The 19,336-nt window shown below is 45.6% G+C and overlaps 1 protein-coding gene across 4 annotated transcripts in view; it reads left to right on the top strand.

Moving 5' to 3' along the window:
- KCNH6 (potassium voltage-gated channel subfamily H member 6) overlaps window positions 1-19,336 on the top strand; it is a 125,430-nt gene that overhangs the window by 4,732 nt on the left and 101,362 nt on the right. For 2 of the 4 annotated variants that reach the window (XM_083469467.1, XM_083469471.1), the window contains exon 2: window positions 15,941-16,171. In XM_083469467.1, the coding sequence (XP_083325593.1) occupies window positions 15,941-16,171 (231 nt within the window). Of the gene's footprint in view, window positions 1-14,841; window positions 15,030-15,940; window positions 16,172-19,336 lie in introns of those variants that run through there. The other 2 variants (XM_083469468.1, XM_083469469.1) reach the window with 2 other exon arrangements.

Genomic DNA, 19,336 nt, shown 5'->3' with positions numbered 1-19,336 from the left:
ACTTTCTCTGATCTACCCCCAAATTCTAGCATGCACTTGACCTGCCAGGCTGATACGTGGGTTTTAATGGTTGTTTTTACCGGTAATGCCTGTCTCTCTCTGTTTCCGTTCCTAATTGTGCTGTTAATTTTTGTTTCATTTTATTGTTATAAATGTTTTGCGAGGTGCTGTGAATACGAAGGCAGGACATGATATAATGCGCCCCGCCCCAATAAATAAATAAATAAGCATTTAGGAGCATGCATTGCAGACGCTTTGCATTGCCTGTGGTTTCCAGTCCAGGACTTTTAATTCAATTTCTCTGTAAACAGAATTGTGCTGCCAACCTCAAAATCAACATCCCTTTCCCCCACCCATCCACCCCTCCACACACACACACACACACACACACACACACACACACAGCTGCCCATTCTCTTACCCACCCTGCTTTAAGCTCTAATTCACTGAAATATTGGTAGGCAACCTAATCCGCTCCTGGTGCCTTTGCCAAGATACGTGGAGCAGAGCCCAGCTGGCTTCTTAGCAGCAATGCATTTGGATGGGCAGAGGGATAACATTCTGCAATTGCCCTTTGAGAAAGGGGACTGGCTGCAAAATGAGTGTGCTCAAGCAAGCACAGCTGTGGCCATGCCACAAAGGGAAGAGGGGCAGGAATACCCTCCTCTCAGCCTCTGGCAGGTTGCACTTCTGGATGCCGGGCTAAGCAAACGTGGCCATAACATTTGGCTGTGCTCTGCTTCAGCACAGAGCTTTCACCTGGACTCTCTCTAAGGTCCAATTTATCTGTAAAAGTTGCTTATTGACCCAACTGCAAGCGGAAACAGGTTTCCGCTGGTTGTACAAGCGGTGCGAAAACCTCCTCTGGCACGGGGGGCAGAACCCATCCAGCAATGTGCAAGATTCACACATAATCCCAAAGGAATCCCCATACTTTATTTCATTTTTCTTTTTAATTTGACATGCTCATACCTTGCCTTTTCCACAAAGTTCAAGGTGGCTTACCTAAGAGCACACCATAGCATCAAATTAAACCATCAGTCACTGAGGTAAACATCACTAAGGGCTAGTCCACACTTGTCCCTTGTCTAGAAAGCATGGGTCCAAGCAGTCTTCACTTTGTTTCATGCATTATAGGCACCGATCCAAGTGGCTTTGCCTTTGCCCCAATGCCTTCCCCTGGAAAACCTGCTCTTTGTCACTAAATCGGAACAAGCAGCAATCTGCAGATAACCCGAGTGCCACTTGTTCCAATTCAGTGCTAAATGTTGGATTTCCCCAGGGGGGAGTGGTGGGGCAAAAAGGTGTAGGTAAGCCCTAAAACAGCAAGGAACAACTACGTATATCTAAAACGGTAAAGCTTGGGGGCCACTAATGAAAAGACTCTGCACCTAGTAGTTGACCACCATGAAGCAGAATCTGGAGAACATCCTCCTCAGCATGAGGGGGAAGAAAGTATTGGAAAAGGCAGCCTTTAAGGTCCTGTAGATCACCATCTTATGCACTGGGTGCTGTTCTCCATACATGGTAACAGAAGGGGAATATAGAGAAATTATATTATGTTGCCATACTATGTCCCTATATATAATCTTGTAAATAGATGTATAAACGTATATTCACTGAGTAATGATTCCCTCCAGTAAGTGATAACCTCTAAAATAGTGGAGGGGGAGATTTGGTCCTCCAGATTTTGCTGGATTCCATCATCACTGATGTCACAAAGCAAGCCGGTCAGTAAATAACACAGTTCCAAGCTGGAGCTAACTCTTCATTAGCAAAACACGATCTTGGCTAAGTTTCACCTGCCCTGTAGGTCTTGCTCTATGAAATCAGTTGCTGAGGCCAAAAGTCCCTGCCTTCCCACAGCCGACTATGTATTCTCCTCTTCAAGGTTTCTTGCAAGCAATCAGAGACTGCGCCTGCGTGAAGGCTGCCACTGCTCCACCTGTTTCAGCTCTCTTCTGGTTCTGGGAGAGCAGGGGATCTTGCTGCAGCAGGAGGGGGAGACACCCATGACTTTTCACCAGCCTGACTCATCTCTGCCTCTTGTCCTCTCTCTGCCTGCTCACCTGCTTCAACTTCTGCCTCTGATTCTTGACTTCTCTCTGCCCCAGACTCTCCCAGCTCACTAAGCCCTGTTACCCCTTCAGCCTCTGACACCTCCTCTTCTCAGTCTTCTCCCTCTTCTTCCACTGACAACTCATCCTTGTCCCACCTCAAATCCCCAGGCTCTGAGCCGTCTTCCCTTGGGGGTTCCCCAGTTGGTTCCTCCCACCACTCCTCTGTCCATCCATCCCATGACAGCTGACCATTGCCCATGCTGGAGAGCTACAACTCTCCACCCCCTCCTCTAAATGTTGCAACCCTAAGCATACATAAAGGTAAAGGGGCCCCTGACCATTAGGTCCAGTCGTGGCCGACTATGGGGTTGCGGCGCTCATCTTGCTTTATTGGCCAAGGGAGCTGGCGTACAGCTTCCGGGTCATGTGGCCAGCATGACTAAGCTGCTTCTGGCAAACCAGAGCAGCGCACGGAAATGCCGTTTACCTTCCCGACAGAGCAGTACCTATTTATCTACTTGCACTTTGACGTGCTTTTGAACTGCTAGGTTGGCAGGAGCAGGGACCGAGCAACGGGCGCTCACCCTGTTGTGGGGATTCGAACTGCCAACCTTCTGATCGGCAAGTCCTAGGCTCTGTGGTTTAACCCACAGCACCACCCGCGTCCCTCTAAGCATACATAACAGCCATTAAATCCTATTGAACTCTGAAGGCTTGCTTCTCTGAGTCAACCTTGTTGGGGGGTTGGGACTGGGTTATGACCACCAAAATCGTGCTAATAATAAGTGTATGCTCAGTCTAAGTTTGAAATGCTATTGGTGGGAAGCCATGAGTTCACCTCAAGCCACCATCTGTCTTGCATGCATGAGCTTAGAAAGGTCTTTGTCTTTGGCAATGGCTCTGAAGTCACAGGCATCAGCTTGTAGGTTGTGCTCAATCTGGGACCTGGCAACATCTGCTCTGAATTCGAGTTCACAATCACCAGGGCTCGCTCCCAGAAACTCTCTGCAGTGCCAGCACTTAACTCTTGAACGTGTGAAGTGTTCAGAAAGAGGAGAGTGCCTCTCAGCAGTGGCAAGACTGCCTTTCCCGCAAGACCCAGTAGTCACGGTCAGCCTTCACACATCTGGGTAGAAAGGCTTCAAGGGTGTGACGTCCAAGAAGCATGAACACAGCACCTCTTAAATGCTGGTAGTTTACATGACTCTCTGGGTTGCAAGCCAGATGTGCTTAGGTACTTACTTTTGAGTTAAGGTGACCATTTAATGCAAAAGGGAAATACAGGGTCAAAACCCAACATAGGAGAAGACACATGTCTGCATATGCAAATTTAGAAATACGTGTTATAACAGCTTTCCACAACCTGGAAACCTTCACAATTTTTGGGGGACTACAACTCCCATCATCCCTAACTAATGGCCATATTGGCTGGGGCTGATAGGGGTTGCAGGCTCGAAACCTCTGGAGGGACACCAGGTTGTGTAACAAGTCTCACTGGACAGCTCAGACGGCAGAGTATGAGACTCTTAAGTTCAAGGTTGTGGGTTCAAACCCCACATTGGGCAAAAGATTCCTGCCTTGCAGGGGGTTGGACTAGATGACCCTCATGGTCCCTTCCAACTCTACATTTCTTGGTTCTTTATCTTTTAAGCAGGACTTGGGCTGGGCAGGACAGCCCCTTCAAACAAAGCCATGTCCTTTGTAAAGTAGGGCACGCAGCCGCTCCATCCTGAGTTGTCCCATTAGCAGCGTCTGTATCGGAGTCTTGAGAAAGACAAATAACTCCACTCCTAATGTTACGCAGAAGCAGAGTGCATAGAAGCTGGAAAGAATTGCACTGCGGATGGATAAATTCAGTACGTGTAATCAGAAATTAATTAAGGATTGTGCTAAGAGCCATCCTCCAAATGGCCTCCCGGTGCTGAATAATTTTCTACGGCTCCAGCCAAAGCAGATGCTAACATATAAGAGGCACTCAGGCATGGAGAGGGAAGATGGCTATTGTTAATGGTAAGCCATTAGCTTCCTATTTGTTACATTTATGGTGTCACACCCTTCCTCCAAGGAGCTCTGGGCATGGTTCATGGTTCTTCCCCCTCTTCCGATTTTAAGCTTACAACAACCCTTGAGGTGGGTTAAGGCTGAGAGATAGTGTAACTGGCCCAATACGCTTCATGGTCCAATATACTGTACCCAACACATCTCCTGGTCCAATACACTGTTGAACTACACCATGCTGCTGGCCGCACAACATTCATTTTGATTTTATGGCTGACAAAATCAGTTGTTGTTGTTTAGTTGTTCAGTCGTGTCCAACCCTTCGTGACCCCATGGACCAGAGCACGCCAGGCACCTCTGTCTTCCACTGCCTCCCACAGTTTGGTCAAATTATATGCCTGTTGTCTTTGTCCATGGAGTTTTCTTGGCAGGGATACTGGAGTGGCTTGCCGGTTCCTCCTCCAGGTGGATCACGTTTGGTCAAAACTCTCCACTATGACCTGTTCATCTTGGGTGCCCTGCACGGCATAGCTCATAGCTTCTCTGAGTTATTCAAGCCCCTTCGCCATGGCAAGGCAGTGATCCACGAAGGGGTCAAAATCAGCAGGGAGGCAAAAAAAAAAAAAAATTGCTTTGGTCCAGATGAGTATCCCAGGCTGAGAATTCAAGTTGAACCCCCCCCCCCGGTGCCTGTACAGGGTTTCCCCGCATCCTTCCCCCCAATCTTGATTTTATGTTGCTCATTTATTATTGCAACCGTATCCCACCTTTACTCTAAGGAGTCCAAGGTGGTACATTTAGACATTTCCATTACATTTTTATTACATCAGAAATCATGTTCAAAAACATCCAGCTTCTTTTAAGTAGAGAATAGGCCTTTGAATACCTATGGTGTTGGCCTGGTATAGGTGATTTGTTGCCATAGCAGCTAATGGTCAGAAATGTTGTTTGGAAGCAGTGCTGCCAGCATAACATACACAACATTGTTATGTAGTGTAATGATTTGAAAATCCCTCTTGCACGGAGCCACAAACCACTCATTAATTTGCTGCAAAAACTGGTGGAACCTATGAAATAGACCATAAAGAAGAAATGGAACATAAAGAAATGGACCATAAACAAGCCTGATCGCCGAAGAATTGATGCTTTTGAATTATGGTGCTGGAGGAGACTCTTGAGAGTCCCATGGACTGCAAGAAAATCAAACCTATCCATTTTTAAGAAAATCAGCCCTGAGTGCTCACTGGAAGGACAGATCCTGAGGCTGAGGCTCCAATACTTTGGCCTCCTCATGATAAGAGAAGGCTCCCTGGAAAAGACCCTGATGTTGGGAAAGATGGAGGGCACAAGGAGAAGGGGACGACAGAGGACGAGATGGTTGGACAGTGTTCTCGAAGCTACCAGCATGAGTTTGACCAAACTGCGGGAGGCAGTGGAAGACAGAAGTGCCTGGCGTGCTCTGGTCCATGGGGTCACGAAGAGTCGGACACCACTAAACGACAAAACAACAACAACATGAAATAGAAGGGGGTGATCATTCCGCTGTAGGCTTCAGAATGCCAGGATACCCACATTTGTGCATAAATGAGTCTCTTTAGCATCCCTTTCCATAGGTCTCTTCTTAAGTTAGGGAAGACTTTAGCTAGCTGTTTGCTGCTTCAGCAGAGTCCTCCCATTGTACAAAGTACCCTTTCACCACCATTCCCATCACTCAAGTTCTCAGTTGTGTGCTATAGTTTTATAAGCTGGGGGAAAGTGAAATGATGTGGCCCCATTGTTCTAAATGGGGAGGGGAAGGATTTTGATTACCGGTAATTGGGATATGGATGAAACTACATGCGGCAGAACTGTGCCAGACAAGGAATCCCTGTGCCAGACTGATGTAGTGTTAAGAAATATAGTCTATTCACCTATTTACACTTCCAGTCTGCTTGGAGGGAGTCCAGATCTTACACCATGGTCTTTTCAAGAGGGGTTTGTACCCCACAGCAGTGTAGCCAGCCTTCAGCCAGCCTGCCCAAGATGGATGCCAGTCTTTCTTCTTCCTTCTTCTTCCCAGAACATTCTGCTAAAAAACTCTCTTTTCCTCTCGCCTCACACCCAGCTACCCTGGCAACCTGCCGAACCCCATGCTCGGTTCACACCTCAGGGCAAGTGGGTGGGTGGGGGAGAGAACAGTTATTTTGCATTGTCAGTGGCTCTTGATGTATTGTTTCTTAATGGCCCTAGACTGGCCAGGTCCTTTTGCATAGGCTAGCTTTTCCCAGTAGTGATGTATGGAAGTGAGAGATGGACCATAAAGAAGGCTGATCGCTGAAGAATTGATGCTTTTGAATTATGGTACTGGAGGTGACTCTTGAGAGTCCCATGGACTGCAAGAAGATCAAACCTCTCCATTCTGAAGGAAATCAGCCTGAGTGCTCACTGGAAGGACAGATCCTGAAGCTGAGGCTCCAATACTTTGGCCACCTCATGAGAAGAGAAGACCCTGATGTTGGGAAAGATGGAGGGCACAAAGAGAAGGGGACGACAGAGGACGAGATGGTTGGACAGTGTTCTCGAAGCTAGTTTGACCAAACTGCGGGAGGCAGTGGAAGACAGGAGTGCCTGGCGTGCTCTGGTCCATGGGGTCACGACGAGTTGGACACGACTAAATGACTAAACAACAACAAAGCTCAGGAATTCCTCTTCAGCTTGTATTTCCCCCATCACACCCCCAAATCCTACTATTTATTCATTTATAGGGGAAAGGGGAGCTCCCCCTCCATCTATAACAATATGCTTTGTATGCATAAGTACTTTTGCCTGTTTGTCCCGAATCTACTGCCATCCTGCTCCCGTGAGGTTCATGGAGAGAGCCCAAGTTCCAGGACTATCGGAGAAGGAGGGAAAGTTCTTACTTTCCACTCCCTTCACACAATACAGTGGTACCTCGGGTTAAGAACTTAATTCGTTCTGGAGGTCCATTCTTAACCTGAAACTGTTCTTAACCTGAAGCACCACTTTAGCTAATGGGGCCTCCTGCTGCTGCACGATTTCTGTTCTCATCCTGAAGCAAAGTTCTTAACCCGAGGTACTATTTCTGGGTTAGCAGAGTCTGTAACCTGAAGCGCCTGTAACCTGAAGCGTCTGTAACCCGAGGTACCACTGTACAGAACTTTGTAAGTCAGAGTTTTGTAACCTTTTTGAGTCCACGGCTCCCTTGACCAACAACATTCTTTCTGTGGCACCCCTGTGAGGCTCAGGAGTCCAGTTATGTCACCCCTTGTCTGCAGAGCTGGCAGCCCCTCACCCTTTTTTGAACACGGTTCCTTGTGGAGTGTTCCCTCAGCGTCCTCTCCTCTCCCCTCTCCTTGGGAGTCCTCCTGGCAGCCTCTGCTGCAACAAACAACTGTGCAAGTCTTTGGGAGGCAGAGACGCTAGAGGCCATCAGAGGAGGGAGCAAAGGCAAGAGGGACAGAGGCCAGTATTACCCACAGCACCCCAACCATCATTCAAGGCACCCCAGGGTGCCACGGCACATGGGTTGAGAACCACTGGCATAAGGTTCTTCATGTTCCCACCCCCTCTACCCACACAATATTTATCTTATTTTTTATTTTTATTTTTTGAAAACCCAAATGATTACACCTTCCTTCACAGGGAAGATGCTCCAGCTGCACCACTTGGATGGTCTAGTTGCTCTTATCTGTGCCTTTCCCAACTTTCTCATGATTGAGACAGGGAGAGCAAAACTGAACATAATCTGCGTCGATATTCTCCAACTTGGTGGTTGGGCAAATGGTACCATCCACAATATTGGTGTTATGTACTGAGTTGAATAGGATCCAAAATGCTGCAGTCTGATTGGTCCTAGAACGATAGGATCCAAAATGCAGCAGTCTGATTGGTCCTAGAACAATAGGATTCAGAATGCAGCAGTCTGGTTGGTCCTAGAACAATGCAGCAGTATGATTGGTCGGCAGGAGCCACCCAATCCAGCTCCAGATAAAAGTGAATCCACAACCTGATTGGCCTACAGGAGAATTCTGGAATTAGCCAATCACGTGCAGCCCATTGTGTAAATAATGTATATAAAGCAGATACTTGGGGAAACTTTCATTCCTCCTCCCACTATGAGCTGAATAAAGAGCATGAAATCCACTCTCGACTCTGAGTATATTTCGGCTGGCTTCCTTGCTGGTCTTGGCAGATGATTTACGAATAACATTGATTGAAATGGCACTAGTTTCAGTACAGATCCTTGGGGACGCCGCTGCTTATTTGCCTCCGTTGCATTCTTACATTTATCCCATTTCCTGTTCTTTAACCAGTTCCTGATCCATAAGGGGACCTGTCGTCTTATTCCATGGCTGTTACTCAGGAGGTTTACTGTTGTTTAATGCATCAGCCTTTCCTACATGCCTATTGACATTCTCAAGGAACGACACAAGATTGGTGAAGCCTCCCTCTGGCAAACTCATTGATTCCTCCTTGGGCGAAGCTGTTCTTCTAAAATGCTAAATATTTTCCACCTCTTTACCCCCAAACAGACATTGAGCTAGCTGACTGCCTTTTTTAAAAAAGACTGGCGTTGTGTTGGCTTTCTTCCAACGCTCTAGAAAGGAAGGACAATCTTAGTGACATGCTTCATATTTTTCTTAGGAGAGGAGCAATTTCACATTTTAGTTCTCTGAGAACTGCTGCGTGTATATGCCATCGGGAGCTGGTGATTTGTTTGTTTTAATTTGGCAGTTAGCCCTAGAACTTTATCTCCCATCGCCTCTTTTTGGTTCAGTTCTCTGAACACCCTTCTGGAAAAAGTGATTTAGAAATGGGAATCTGTCCAATATTTTTCACAGTAAAGATGGATGGGAACTTCTTTGCAATCGCTGTATCCTCCTTTCTTTGTCTGGTGCTCTGACACATTCTCTGTCTTCTTATGTATTGAAATAGCTACTTATTCTTCATCTTAATTTTTTACGAATCAAAGAACATATTGCTAAAGGCCAACAATAAACAATTATTTCAATATATCAGAAACAGGCTTCTTTCCCCTTGCCTCATCACCTCATATATGTTTTGCAAACTTCTTCTTGTCCTTCTTGCCCATTTTTAAGGTATCTCCCTTTCAACTTCACTTTAACCCGGAGCTTTCTGTTATGAAATGAAGTTCTTACCCTGGGCCAGCAGGGGGATACTGTAGATAGTTATGCAAATAAGGGGTCGAAAGTGACGTTCAGTGATTGGATAGTTTTAGAAAATTGTTACAGTTACATTGTACTGGAGCTCTATATAAGCAGGCTGACTGAACCCTTCAGTTCAGTTCTGTCCTGCCCTGTGAATAAACAAGAGCTGTTTAAAGAATTGCTCTGTCGTCTGATATGTTCACCCACTACTTAACACTTTCCAAACTGTGTGTTGTGACACATTAGCGTGTCGGCTGCCATGTGTCAATGTGTTGCATAAATGCTCCCCTGCACTCTTAAAGGAGGTTAGTTTAACCTCCAGTTTGCTACTAAAACTGAATTACTGTGTCATGAAATGATGCATGCCTAAAAAGTGTGTCACCAGCATGAAAAGTTTGGGAAGCCCTGCTTTTAACCACTGCTGCTGCTGCGAGAAGGGAGAAAATTCAGAGGCTGAATCAGGAAGCAAGGGAAGACTTGCAAGATCCACCCAGGGGCAGATCTACTATGAAATAAATAAAGCCCCTAATCCCAGAGGGGGCCTAGAAGTGACTTCATTCCACATTGCTTAAAATATTTGGGTCTAGGAGACCCAATTTGAGTCACATGAGGCAAAATTTATTAATTTTTTGTTGGATATATTTCAACAATCCCAAAGTTTGAGAGTCAGCAGCGCAGATGAAGAAGAAGAGTTTGGATTTGATATCCCGCTTTATCACTACCCGAAGGAGTCTCAAAGCGGCTAACATTCTCCTTTCCCTTCCTCCCCCACAACAAACACTCTGTGAGGTGAGTGGGGCTGAGAGACTTCAGAGAAGTGTGACTGGCCCAAGGTCACCCAGCAGCTGCATGTGGAGGAGCGGAGACGCGAACCCGGTTCCCCAGATTACGAGTCTACCGCTCTTAACCGCTACACCACACTGGCTCTCATGCTGTAAAGGTTGAGTGTTGCGGCAGTGGCAGAGCTACATGCTCCAGCACCCAGAGCGGCGTACACGCAGGGGGTGGGGGTGGCTGGTGCATGTCCTAGGGGGCATGCCGCCCACAGGGGGTGTGACGCATGTCGCAGGGGGTGCGGCGGGCAGCTCGCATCCTGGGGGGCAGCTGTGATGTCGCCCCCCCAGATGGCACCCAGGGTGGCCCGCTCCCCCCGTCGCCACCTTCATCCGCCAGTGTGTTTCAGTATGTTGGCTGCTCTGCTGTGGCTAATGCCAACCCCCCCCCCCTTTTATCAGAGCTCAGGACCCTAGAGGAATAGCAGTGAGTTCACGAAAGTACTTAAGTGGATACCCCAAAACTCAAACTTGCATAAAATTTGCAATGATCTGTCATGGAACAACCCCACTGATAACAGCCTCATTGCTGGCTGTGAAGGGGCCCCCAAAACAGTTCAAAATTCAGGGCCCCCCAAATCAGAGCTTGAAAGGATCTGCAGGAGGTGGCTTCAAGCAGCAGGACTGGGAGCAAGAAGAAGTTTCCATCAAATGCAAACTGCTTCCTCCTTCTTTAGCAAGATGCATCCTTACCACCTGTCAGCTGATGGGCATTTGTGAGTGCACCTGGTTCCAGTAAAAGAGCAACTGGGAGCGCCTGTTAAACTCCTGGTAATTCCACTGAAGGTACATTCTTTCACCTTTGGTGGACGTGCCCAAAGATTAAGGCTTTCTGGGAGATGATCTATAATGAATTGAAAAAAGTATTTAAATATACCTTCTTGAAGAACCCAGAGGCCTCTCTCCTGGGCATAGTTGGCCAATTGGTGCCAAAGAAGGATAGAACTTTTTTTATGTATGCCACGACAGCAGCAAGAATACTCATCGCAAAGTATTGGAAGACACAAGATCTACCCACTCTGGAAGAATGGCAGATGAAGGTGATTGACTATATGGAACTGGCGGAAATGACTGGCAGAATCCGAGACCAGGGAGAAGAGTCGGTGGAAGAAGATTGGAAGAAATTTAAATACTATTTACAGAAATATTGTAAAATTAATGAATGTTAGAATGATGTTGGATAGAAACTAAGGGTTTTTTAGCTGCAATACTATAAGGGAATATGAAAAATGGATTATTAATAGGTAAAGATTTAATGTTATAATATTTTAAGATTAAAGATTTGGATAAACAAAGAGGGGAAGGATTTGCTGAACCAACAAACTGAATTGGAATACGAAAAAGGGAGGCATGAGGAGGTCCGGGAAACAAGCTAATGAAAAATAAGTAATGGAAAGATTGAGTTGTTTTTAATTATTTTTATTTTGTATTTTTATTTTTTCTATTTTTATTTTGTAATATTTTGAAAATCTTAATAAATATTTTATAAAAAATAAAAAATAAACTCCTGGTAATCCCTTTGAAGCCACATCCTTACCTGCTCCACATCTGACATCATGTATCACGTCAGGTAGGTGGGAAGGGACTTCCCCAAAACAGCCTGGGGGAACACATGTCTCCCTGCATAAGCTGATCCCTTCATTCTTTAGAAGCTAGGATTCTTATTTTTGTTACCTAGAAATCTGATGTGACCTAGGTAACAATCTATTGATGTATGTGTTGCATTTCATAGCACCGTGGTCACTGTTCTGATTTGGTTTGGCAACACTGACGTGTCCCACCAGGTTTAGGGCATCGTTTAGGATTAAGTCTAGGGTTGCCTCTCCTCTGGCAAGTTCCATGACCTAATAATCTAAAGCAAAGTCATAGATTGTACCTAAAATAAAATGTTGCCTCTTTGTTGAGACCTGGCTGTACCTTAAAAGCAAAACGAGCAGGAAACAGAAAAGCAGCTTTTCCTGTAAAGATCAGAATGATGAGGTTATTCAAGGCATGAAACACAATGATGATGAAAAGCACATGGTCACGGCGGAGAGCTAAATTTCACTTCAGCAATACAAATGTTAAAAACTATTTCTTTTCCCAGTTCCCAAGGCAAGGCTGTGTCTTAAAACAATATTAAGAGATCTAGCCTTTTGGGTGTTCTTCCATTTATTTGAAGTCTTTTGTCAGCTGCAGCAGCAGAGCTACCCTTGTTTAGCCTGAAAGAATTGTCTTTGGTTTCAATGTTTAGGGAAGTTTTTAATGTATGGTGTTTTATCATGTTTTAATATTCTGTTGGGAGCTGCCCAGAGTGGCTGGGGAAACCCAGCCAGATGGGCGGGAAATACATACATACACATACATACATACATACCTTGGCCCACTACAGATTGTTGTACCAGACAGTCACATGTTTACTTCACTTGACATCTCCTTAGGTAATGGTAAAGGGACCCCTGACCATTAGGTCCAGTCATGGCCGACCCTGGGGTTGTGGTGCTCATCTCGCTTTAGTGGCCGAGGGAGCCGGCATACAGCTTCCGGGTCATGTGGCCAGCATGACTAAGCCACTTCTGGCAAACCAGAGCAGCGCACGGAAATGCCGTTTACCTTCCCACTGGAGCGGTACCTATTTATCTACTTGCACTTTGACGTGCTTTCGAACTGCTAGGTTGGCAGGAGCAGGGACCGAGCAACGGGAGCTCACCCCGTCGCGGGGATTCGAACCGCCGACCTTCTGATTGGCAAGTCCTAGGCTCTGTGGTTTAACCCACAGCGCCACCCGCTTCCCTGACATCTCCTTAGCTGATCCTTATGAATAATTGTCCATGAGGATAACATAGCCCATTGCTACAACACTTTGGCTGCACACACACCAGGCATTTAAAGCAAACAGGCACCCCTAGAATCCTGGGAACTGTAGCTCTGATGGGGTGAACTACAATTCCCATGATTCTTTGGGCTGGCGGATGTGCCTCTCCTTTGTCACCATTCCTGGTTTCTTTCTACATCTCAAGATCACCTTCAGAGTGTTTGCTCAGGGGCGCTAAAAACATTCTTGTTTTGACAGATGCTTAGAGAGTTGTGATAGTTTTACAGTGGTGCCTCGCAAGACAAAAAGAATCCGTTCTGTGATTCTCTTCGTCTAGCGGTTTTTTCGTCTTGCGAAGCAAGCCAATTGACGGATTAGCGGATTAGCGCTATTAGCGCCTTTTAGCGGCTTATCTGCGGATCGGATCAGCTGATAAGCGGCTTAGCGGCTTAGAAAAAGGGGGGGAGGAAAAAAACCCCAGCAGGAACTCGCAAGACATTGTCGTCTTGCGAAGCAAGCCCATAGGAAATTCGTTTTGCGAAGCACCTCCAAAACTGAAAACTCTTTTGCCTAGCGAGTTTTCCGTCTTGCGAGGCATTCGTCTTGCGGGGCACCACTGTAATCTGCTTTAGCATTTTAACTTTTTGTATGATTTGTTCTACTGTTGTAAATTGTGCTTGGCTTTCTTGTTTTATATTATCATAATGAGCTTTGATCTGGGTGTGCCTGTCAAGTGGGGTATAAATCTGTGAAGTATATAAATATGCCCATGTCTCCAGTATTAAATTGCTTATTAGGCAATTATCACCCACGGTAAATCTGTGGAGTTTACATTATGTTATGCTATACTTAAGTTACCTGTACCGGGTGTGTGGGGGTGTGTGTGGGGGTGTGTGTCAGCTACTCATGGGAAAGAGAGTCTATGTACCCCTGTTCACTGCAGAAAGAGATATTCTGCTCATGTATCCCTGGCTTCTCTCCACATGGCATTGGTCATCTGCAAGCTTCTTCTCAGCTGGGATAGCTTAGTTGGTAGAGCAGCCTCGTAAAAATGAGACTCACTGTGAGTTAAAAGCTAGATGCAGGCGTTGATTTGATGCTGAGCTGATTTGTTGCATGGTATCCCATTGCCTCACTAAAAGGATTGACATCTTCTTTTACGGGACACGGGTGGCGCTGTGGTCTAAACCACAGAGCCTAGGGTTTGCCGATCAGAAGGTCGGCAGTTCGAATCCCCGCAACAGGGTGAGCTCCCGTTGTTCGGTCCCAGCTCCTGCCAACCTAGCAGTTCAAAAGCACGTCCAAAGTGCAAGCAGATAAATAGGTACCGCTCCGGCAGGAAGGTAAACGGTGTTTCCGTGCGCTGCTCTGGTTTGCTAGAAGCGGCTTAGTCATGCTGGCCACATGACCCGGAAGAACAAACGCCTCGGCCCTCGGCCTATAGAGTGAGATGAGTGCGCAACTCCAGAGTCGTCTGCGACTGGACCTAACGGTCAGGGGTACCTTTACCTTTACCTTATGCCATTGCCTCACTATCTTCTTTAGAAATACCATTCATCTTATTTAGAAAGAAAGCCATATACCACATGCCATAAGTTTTTGAATATATTTTTTTTAGTACTCCCTACCATTGCAACGTAAACAACACTAAACAAACACATAAAAACTTTTTAACATGTGAGGAACACTTTTTCCCCCAATCACATGCATCTACTACCAGAGCAGGTAATTCTGAGTAATACAATGAGAACATGGGCACAGGAAAGAGATGGCTGGTGCTTATTGCTACCATTCTTGCCTTAAGTTCAGAAAATCATGAGGAAACCTATCTGTCTAACAACATGGGTCAAGCTCTACATAATCTGCTTCCTGTATGCAACTTGCCTCTCTGTTGTCTGTCATAGAATCATAGAGTTGGAAGGGACCAGAGAATCATAGAGTTGGAAGGGAATCACCACCTGAGGCCCTTCTTTATGTGCCTCTTTGTGTGTCTCCTCCATTACAGGCCCAGAGGGTGACAACATGAGAACAGGGCTTTTCTGAGGTGGCTCCCAATTTTTGGACTGCTCTCCAGAGGGAGACTCGCCTGAACCACTAATATATATCTTTAGGCACCAGGCAAAAAGCTTTCCTCTATAACTAGGCCTTGGACACTTAATTAACTCTGGCCTTTTAGGTGCGATGTTTTTAATGTATTTATTTCCCCCTTCATTTTATTTTATATATGTGGGGTTTTTGGTTTTTGTTTGTTTGCATGTGTCGCTTTGTGTTGTCCTGGGCAAGAGAAAGTGACCGATATATGTAATAAATACTTAAGAAAATAAAAGAGAAACTTCCATGCTCTGAATTGGCACCAGCAGCCTCTAGATCCATCTTTTGCATTGCCCAGTCGATGGCTTCATGGTAACTGAAATATACTCGGAGTCCTGTAGTGATTTTATGCTTTTTATTGCAGCTTGTAAAACAGTGATTGAATCCCCCCCCAAAAAAAACCTCATAATGTAATGTAATAATGTAAATATACATTATTTACACAATGAAAATAAAAAATTCCTTCCAGTAGCACCTTAAAGACCAACTAAGTTAGTTCTTGGTATGAGCTTTCGTGTGCATGCACACTTCTTCAGATACACACGAAAGCTCATACCAAGAACTAACTTAGTTGGTCTTTAAGGTGCTACTGGAAGGATTTTTTTATTTTGACTATGGCAGACCAACACGTCTACCTATCTGTAACTTTACACAATGAGTCCCGTCTAATTGGCTGATTCTTCTTCCCTCCTGAAGCCTGATTGGTCTTTTCCTGCAGGCCAATCAGTTGTTGCATTCTATGATCCTACCAGCCTAATAGGCTGATTAACTTCCTCCTGGAGCCTGATTGGTCTTTTCCTGCAGGCCAATCAGTTGTTGCATTCTATGATCCTACCAGCCTAATAGGCTGATTAAATTCCTCCTGGAGCCTGATTGGTCTTTTCCTGCAAGCCAATCAGTTATTGCATTCTAGGATCCTACTTGCCTATTGTTCTAGGACCCAAGCTTAGTACATAACAGTAACCCTTGGCATGTCTCTCTTATTTCTACCCCAAGACCGCAAGTTCCTTATTGCCAATGCTCAGATGGAGAACTGTGCCATCATTTACTGCAACGATGGTTTCTGCGAGATGTTTGGCTACTCCCGGGTGGAGGTGATGCAGCGCCCCTGCACCTGCGACTTCCTCACCGGGCCGGACACAACGCACAACTCCATTGCGCAGCTGGGGCAGGCATTGCTGGGAACCGATGAGTGTAAGCTGGAGATCCTCTACTACAGGAAAGACAGTAAGCAACTATTTTATTTATGCATTTATTTGCCAGCCAGGTGGCTGGACCTGCTACTTCTGCCTTGTGACCCCAAGTCATCTGATTATACCAAAGTCAGATTTAAAGGTTGCTTCTCCTGACATCCCTGTGTGTTCTTCACCTGGCATGTGTAACAGAGACTTGGTTGGGTGAAGCAGATGGGTCTCCACCCCCATCCTTCTGCCCGGACACTGAGGTCCAGCACTGAGGGCCTTCTGGCGGTTCCCTCCCTGCGAGAAGCAAAGCTACAGGGAATTAGGCAGAGGGCCTTCTCAGTAGTGGCACCCGCCCTGTGGAACGCCCTGCCATCAGATGTCAAGGAAATAAACCACTATCTGACTTTTAGAAAACAACTGAAGGCAACCCTGTTTAGGGAAGTTTTTAATGTTTGATTGTGTTTTTAAGATTCTATTGGGAGCTGCCCAGGGTGGCTGGGGAAACCCAGCCAGATGGGCAGGATATAAATAATAAATTATTTTTATTATATCATTATTATCTGCTTTCTACTGTGGCAAGCAATATGGATTCCTTCTGGCACGATTTCCTGTCATCATCCAAGGTGACACCTCCGCATGCCTGTCCAATGACCCCAGGCAGATGATGGATTGTTGCATTTCCTCAGAGATAGAAGTTCTGCTGTACAAAGGACAATGGGATGAACTAATGTGTGGATAGGCAAAAAGTGAGGAGGAAGTCAGAATTTCAGGTTCCTAATACCTTGCTGGTATAGTGGGTCCTACTCTATGCCAAAAGGGACGCGGGTGGCGCTGTGGGCTAAACCACAGAGCCTAGGACTTGCTGATCAGAAGGTCAGCGGTTCGAATCCCCGCGATGGGGTGAGCTCTCGTTGTTTGGTCCCTGCTCCTGCCAACCTAGCAGTTCGAAAGCACATCAAAGTGCAAGTAGATAAATAGGTACCGCTCCAGTGGGAAGGTAAACGGCATTTCCATGCGCTGCTCTGGTTTGCCAGAAGTGGCTTAGTCATACTGGCCACATGACCCGGAAGCTGTACGCCGGCTCCCTTGGCCAATAAAGCGAGATGAGCGCCGCAACCCCAGAGTCAGCCATGACTGGACCTAACGGTCAGGGGTCCCTTTACTTTTACTCTATGCCAAAGGGCAGTTTGTTGCAGTCAGATACTATGAATTAAGTGGAATTTGCTGCCAAGGAGTGTGGTGGAGTCTCCTTCTTTGGAGGTCTTTAAGCAGAGGCTTTACAACCATATGTCAGGAGTGCTCTGATGGTGTTTCCTGCTTGGCAGGGGGTTGGACTTGATGGCCCTTGTGGTCTCTTCCAACTCTATGATTCTATGATTCTAAGTGTGCACAGTTCCTTAGGTGCCATCTGGTCTCCAGACTCCCATCTCTTTCTCCCTTTATCAACTAGGAGAAATCCTGTGCAGGCTTATGCTAGGAACCCTGTGAGGGAACTGTATGTAAACCCTTGTAAATAAGGGCTGGCAGAACAACCATCTTGAACAGGAGTGCTGGCATCAGTATGGAGCCCACAAAAGCCCGTTTCTCTGTCTTCATCTCATAGAATTTTAGAACTGGAAGTGATCACGAGGGTCCAACCTCCTTCAGTGCAGGAATCTGTTTAGGGAAGTTTTTAATATTTAATGGTGTATTGTTTTTAACACTCGATTGGGAGCCGCCCAGAGTGGCTGGGGAAACTCAGCCATATGGGTGGGATATTTATTATTATTATTATTATTATTATTATTATTATTATTATTATTATTATTATTATTATTATTTATCTTTTGCCAATGAGAGCGGACAGTTTCTCATGACAAGAAGGCAGAAACTGTGCAACTGAAAGTAGGACGATCCCTCTGAGATGATTTAATCCAACCCATCTGCAGGATCGACAACGATGAAACTACAACTTATTTTTTTTTTATTAAAAAGAAAAATTCCACAAAAGAAAGATTTTGGGGTGCCCTTTGCAGAAGGGAAATTCATTTTTAAATTTTACTTGGTATGGGTTTTACTTTTAAAAAAAAACCAACAGGAAAAAGAGAGTGGGACTCTTTTGCTCTCTGTCAGGCAGAATTCTGCAAACGTACCTCCGGAATGATTGATCTGTGTACCCCATCCTCTAAAAAAAAAAACTTTTTTTAATTGGCTCCAAGAAAATGGGGGGAAAGTGGGTTTTTTTGTGGTAATAGCAACAGGAGGAAGGTATGGAGCTGGTTTTGACCTATAAAGCCTTAAACGGCTCAGGACCACCATACCTCAAGGACCACCTCTTCCCATATGAACCTACCCGGACCCAGAGATCATCCTCTGATGCCCTCCTTTGTGTGCCTCCTCCTCAAAAGGTCCGGAGGGTGGCAACACGAGAACGGGGCCTTCTCTGCAGTGGCTCCCCACCTGTGAAATGCTCTCCCCAGGAAAGTTCGCCTGGCACCTTCATTGTATATCTTTAGGTGCCAGGCTGAAATGTTCCTTTTTAGCCAGGCCTTTGGTTGATCTTATTGACATCTAGCACCCTTTTAGAACCTGGTTCTTTGGGGGGGGTGTTATTGGGTTATTGCTTTTGGTTTGATTTTATATGTTGTGGTCTTGTTTGTCAACCGCCCTGAGACCTCCGTGTATAGGGCGGTGTATAAATTCTAATAATAATAATAATAATAATAATAATAATAATAATAATAATTATTGTTATGTACTGAAGTTCTCACCCTGGGCCATCGGGAGGATACTGTAGATAGTTTTCACTCAGGTTCACATATGCAAATAAGGAATTGAAAGTGACATTCAGTGATTGGATAGTTACAGAAAGTTGTTACTATTGCGTTGTAGTGGAGCTCTATAAGCAGGCTGGCTGAACCCTTCAGTTCAGTTCTGTTCCGGCCTGTGAATAACCAAGAGCTGTTTGAAGAATTGCTGTGTCGTCTGATATGTTCACCCACAACTTAATAATAATAATAATAATAATAATAATAATAATAATAATAATAATGGAGCTAGTGGAGGATGAGCCTCGGCAGAGAACACAAAAGGAAAAGCCTAGGTAGCCTGATCCGCCTCCTTTCTTGTAGGTGTGTGTGGCTGCTCGTCTTCCTTCCTGGCTTGGAAGGATGAAAGACAGACCCATATCCTTGCCTCTTGCCCACCTAAGCATCTGAGATCTGCACAT

The sequence above is a fragment of the Podarcis liolepis genome, assembly GCF_965112155.1.
Source record: "Podarcis liolepis genome assembly, chromosome: 13".
NCBI lineage: Eukaryota > Metazoa > Chordata > Lepidosauria > Squamata > Lacertidae > Podarcis > Podarcis liolepis.
This window is presented reverse-complemented; position numbering and strand designations above follow the sequence as displayed.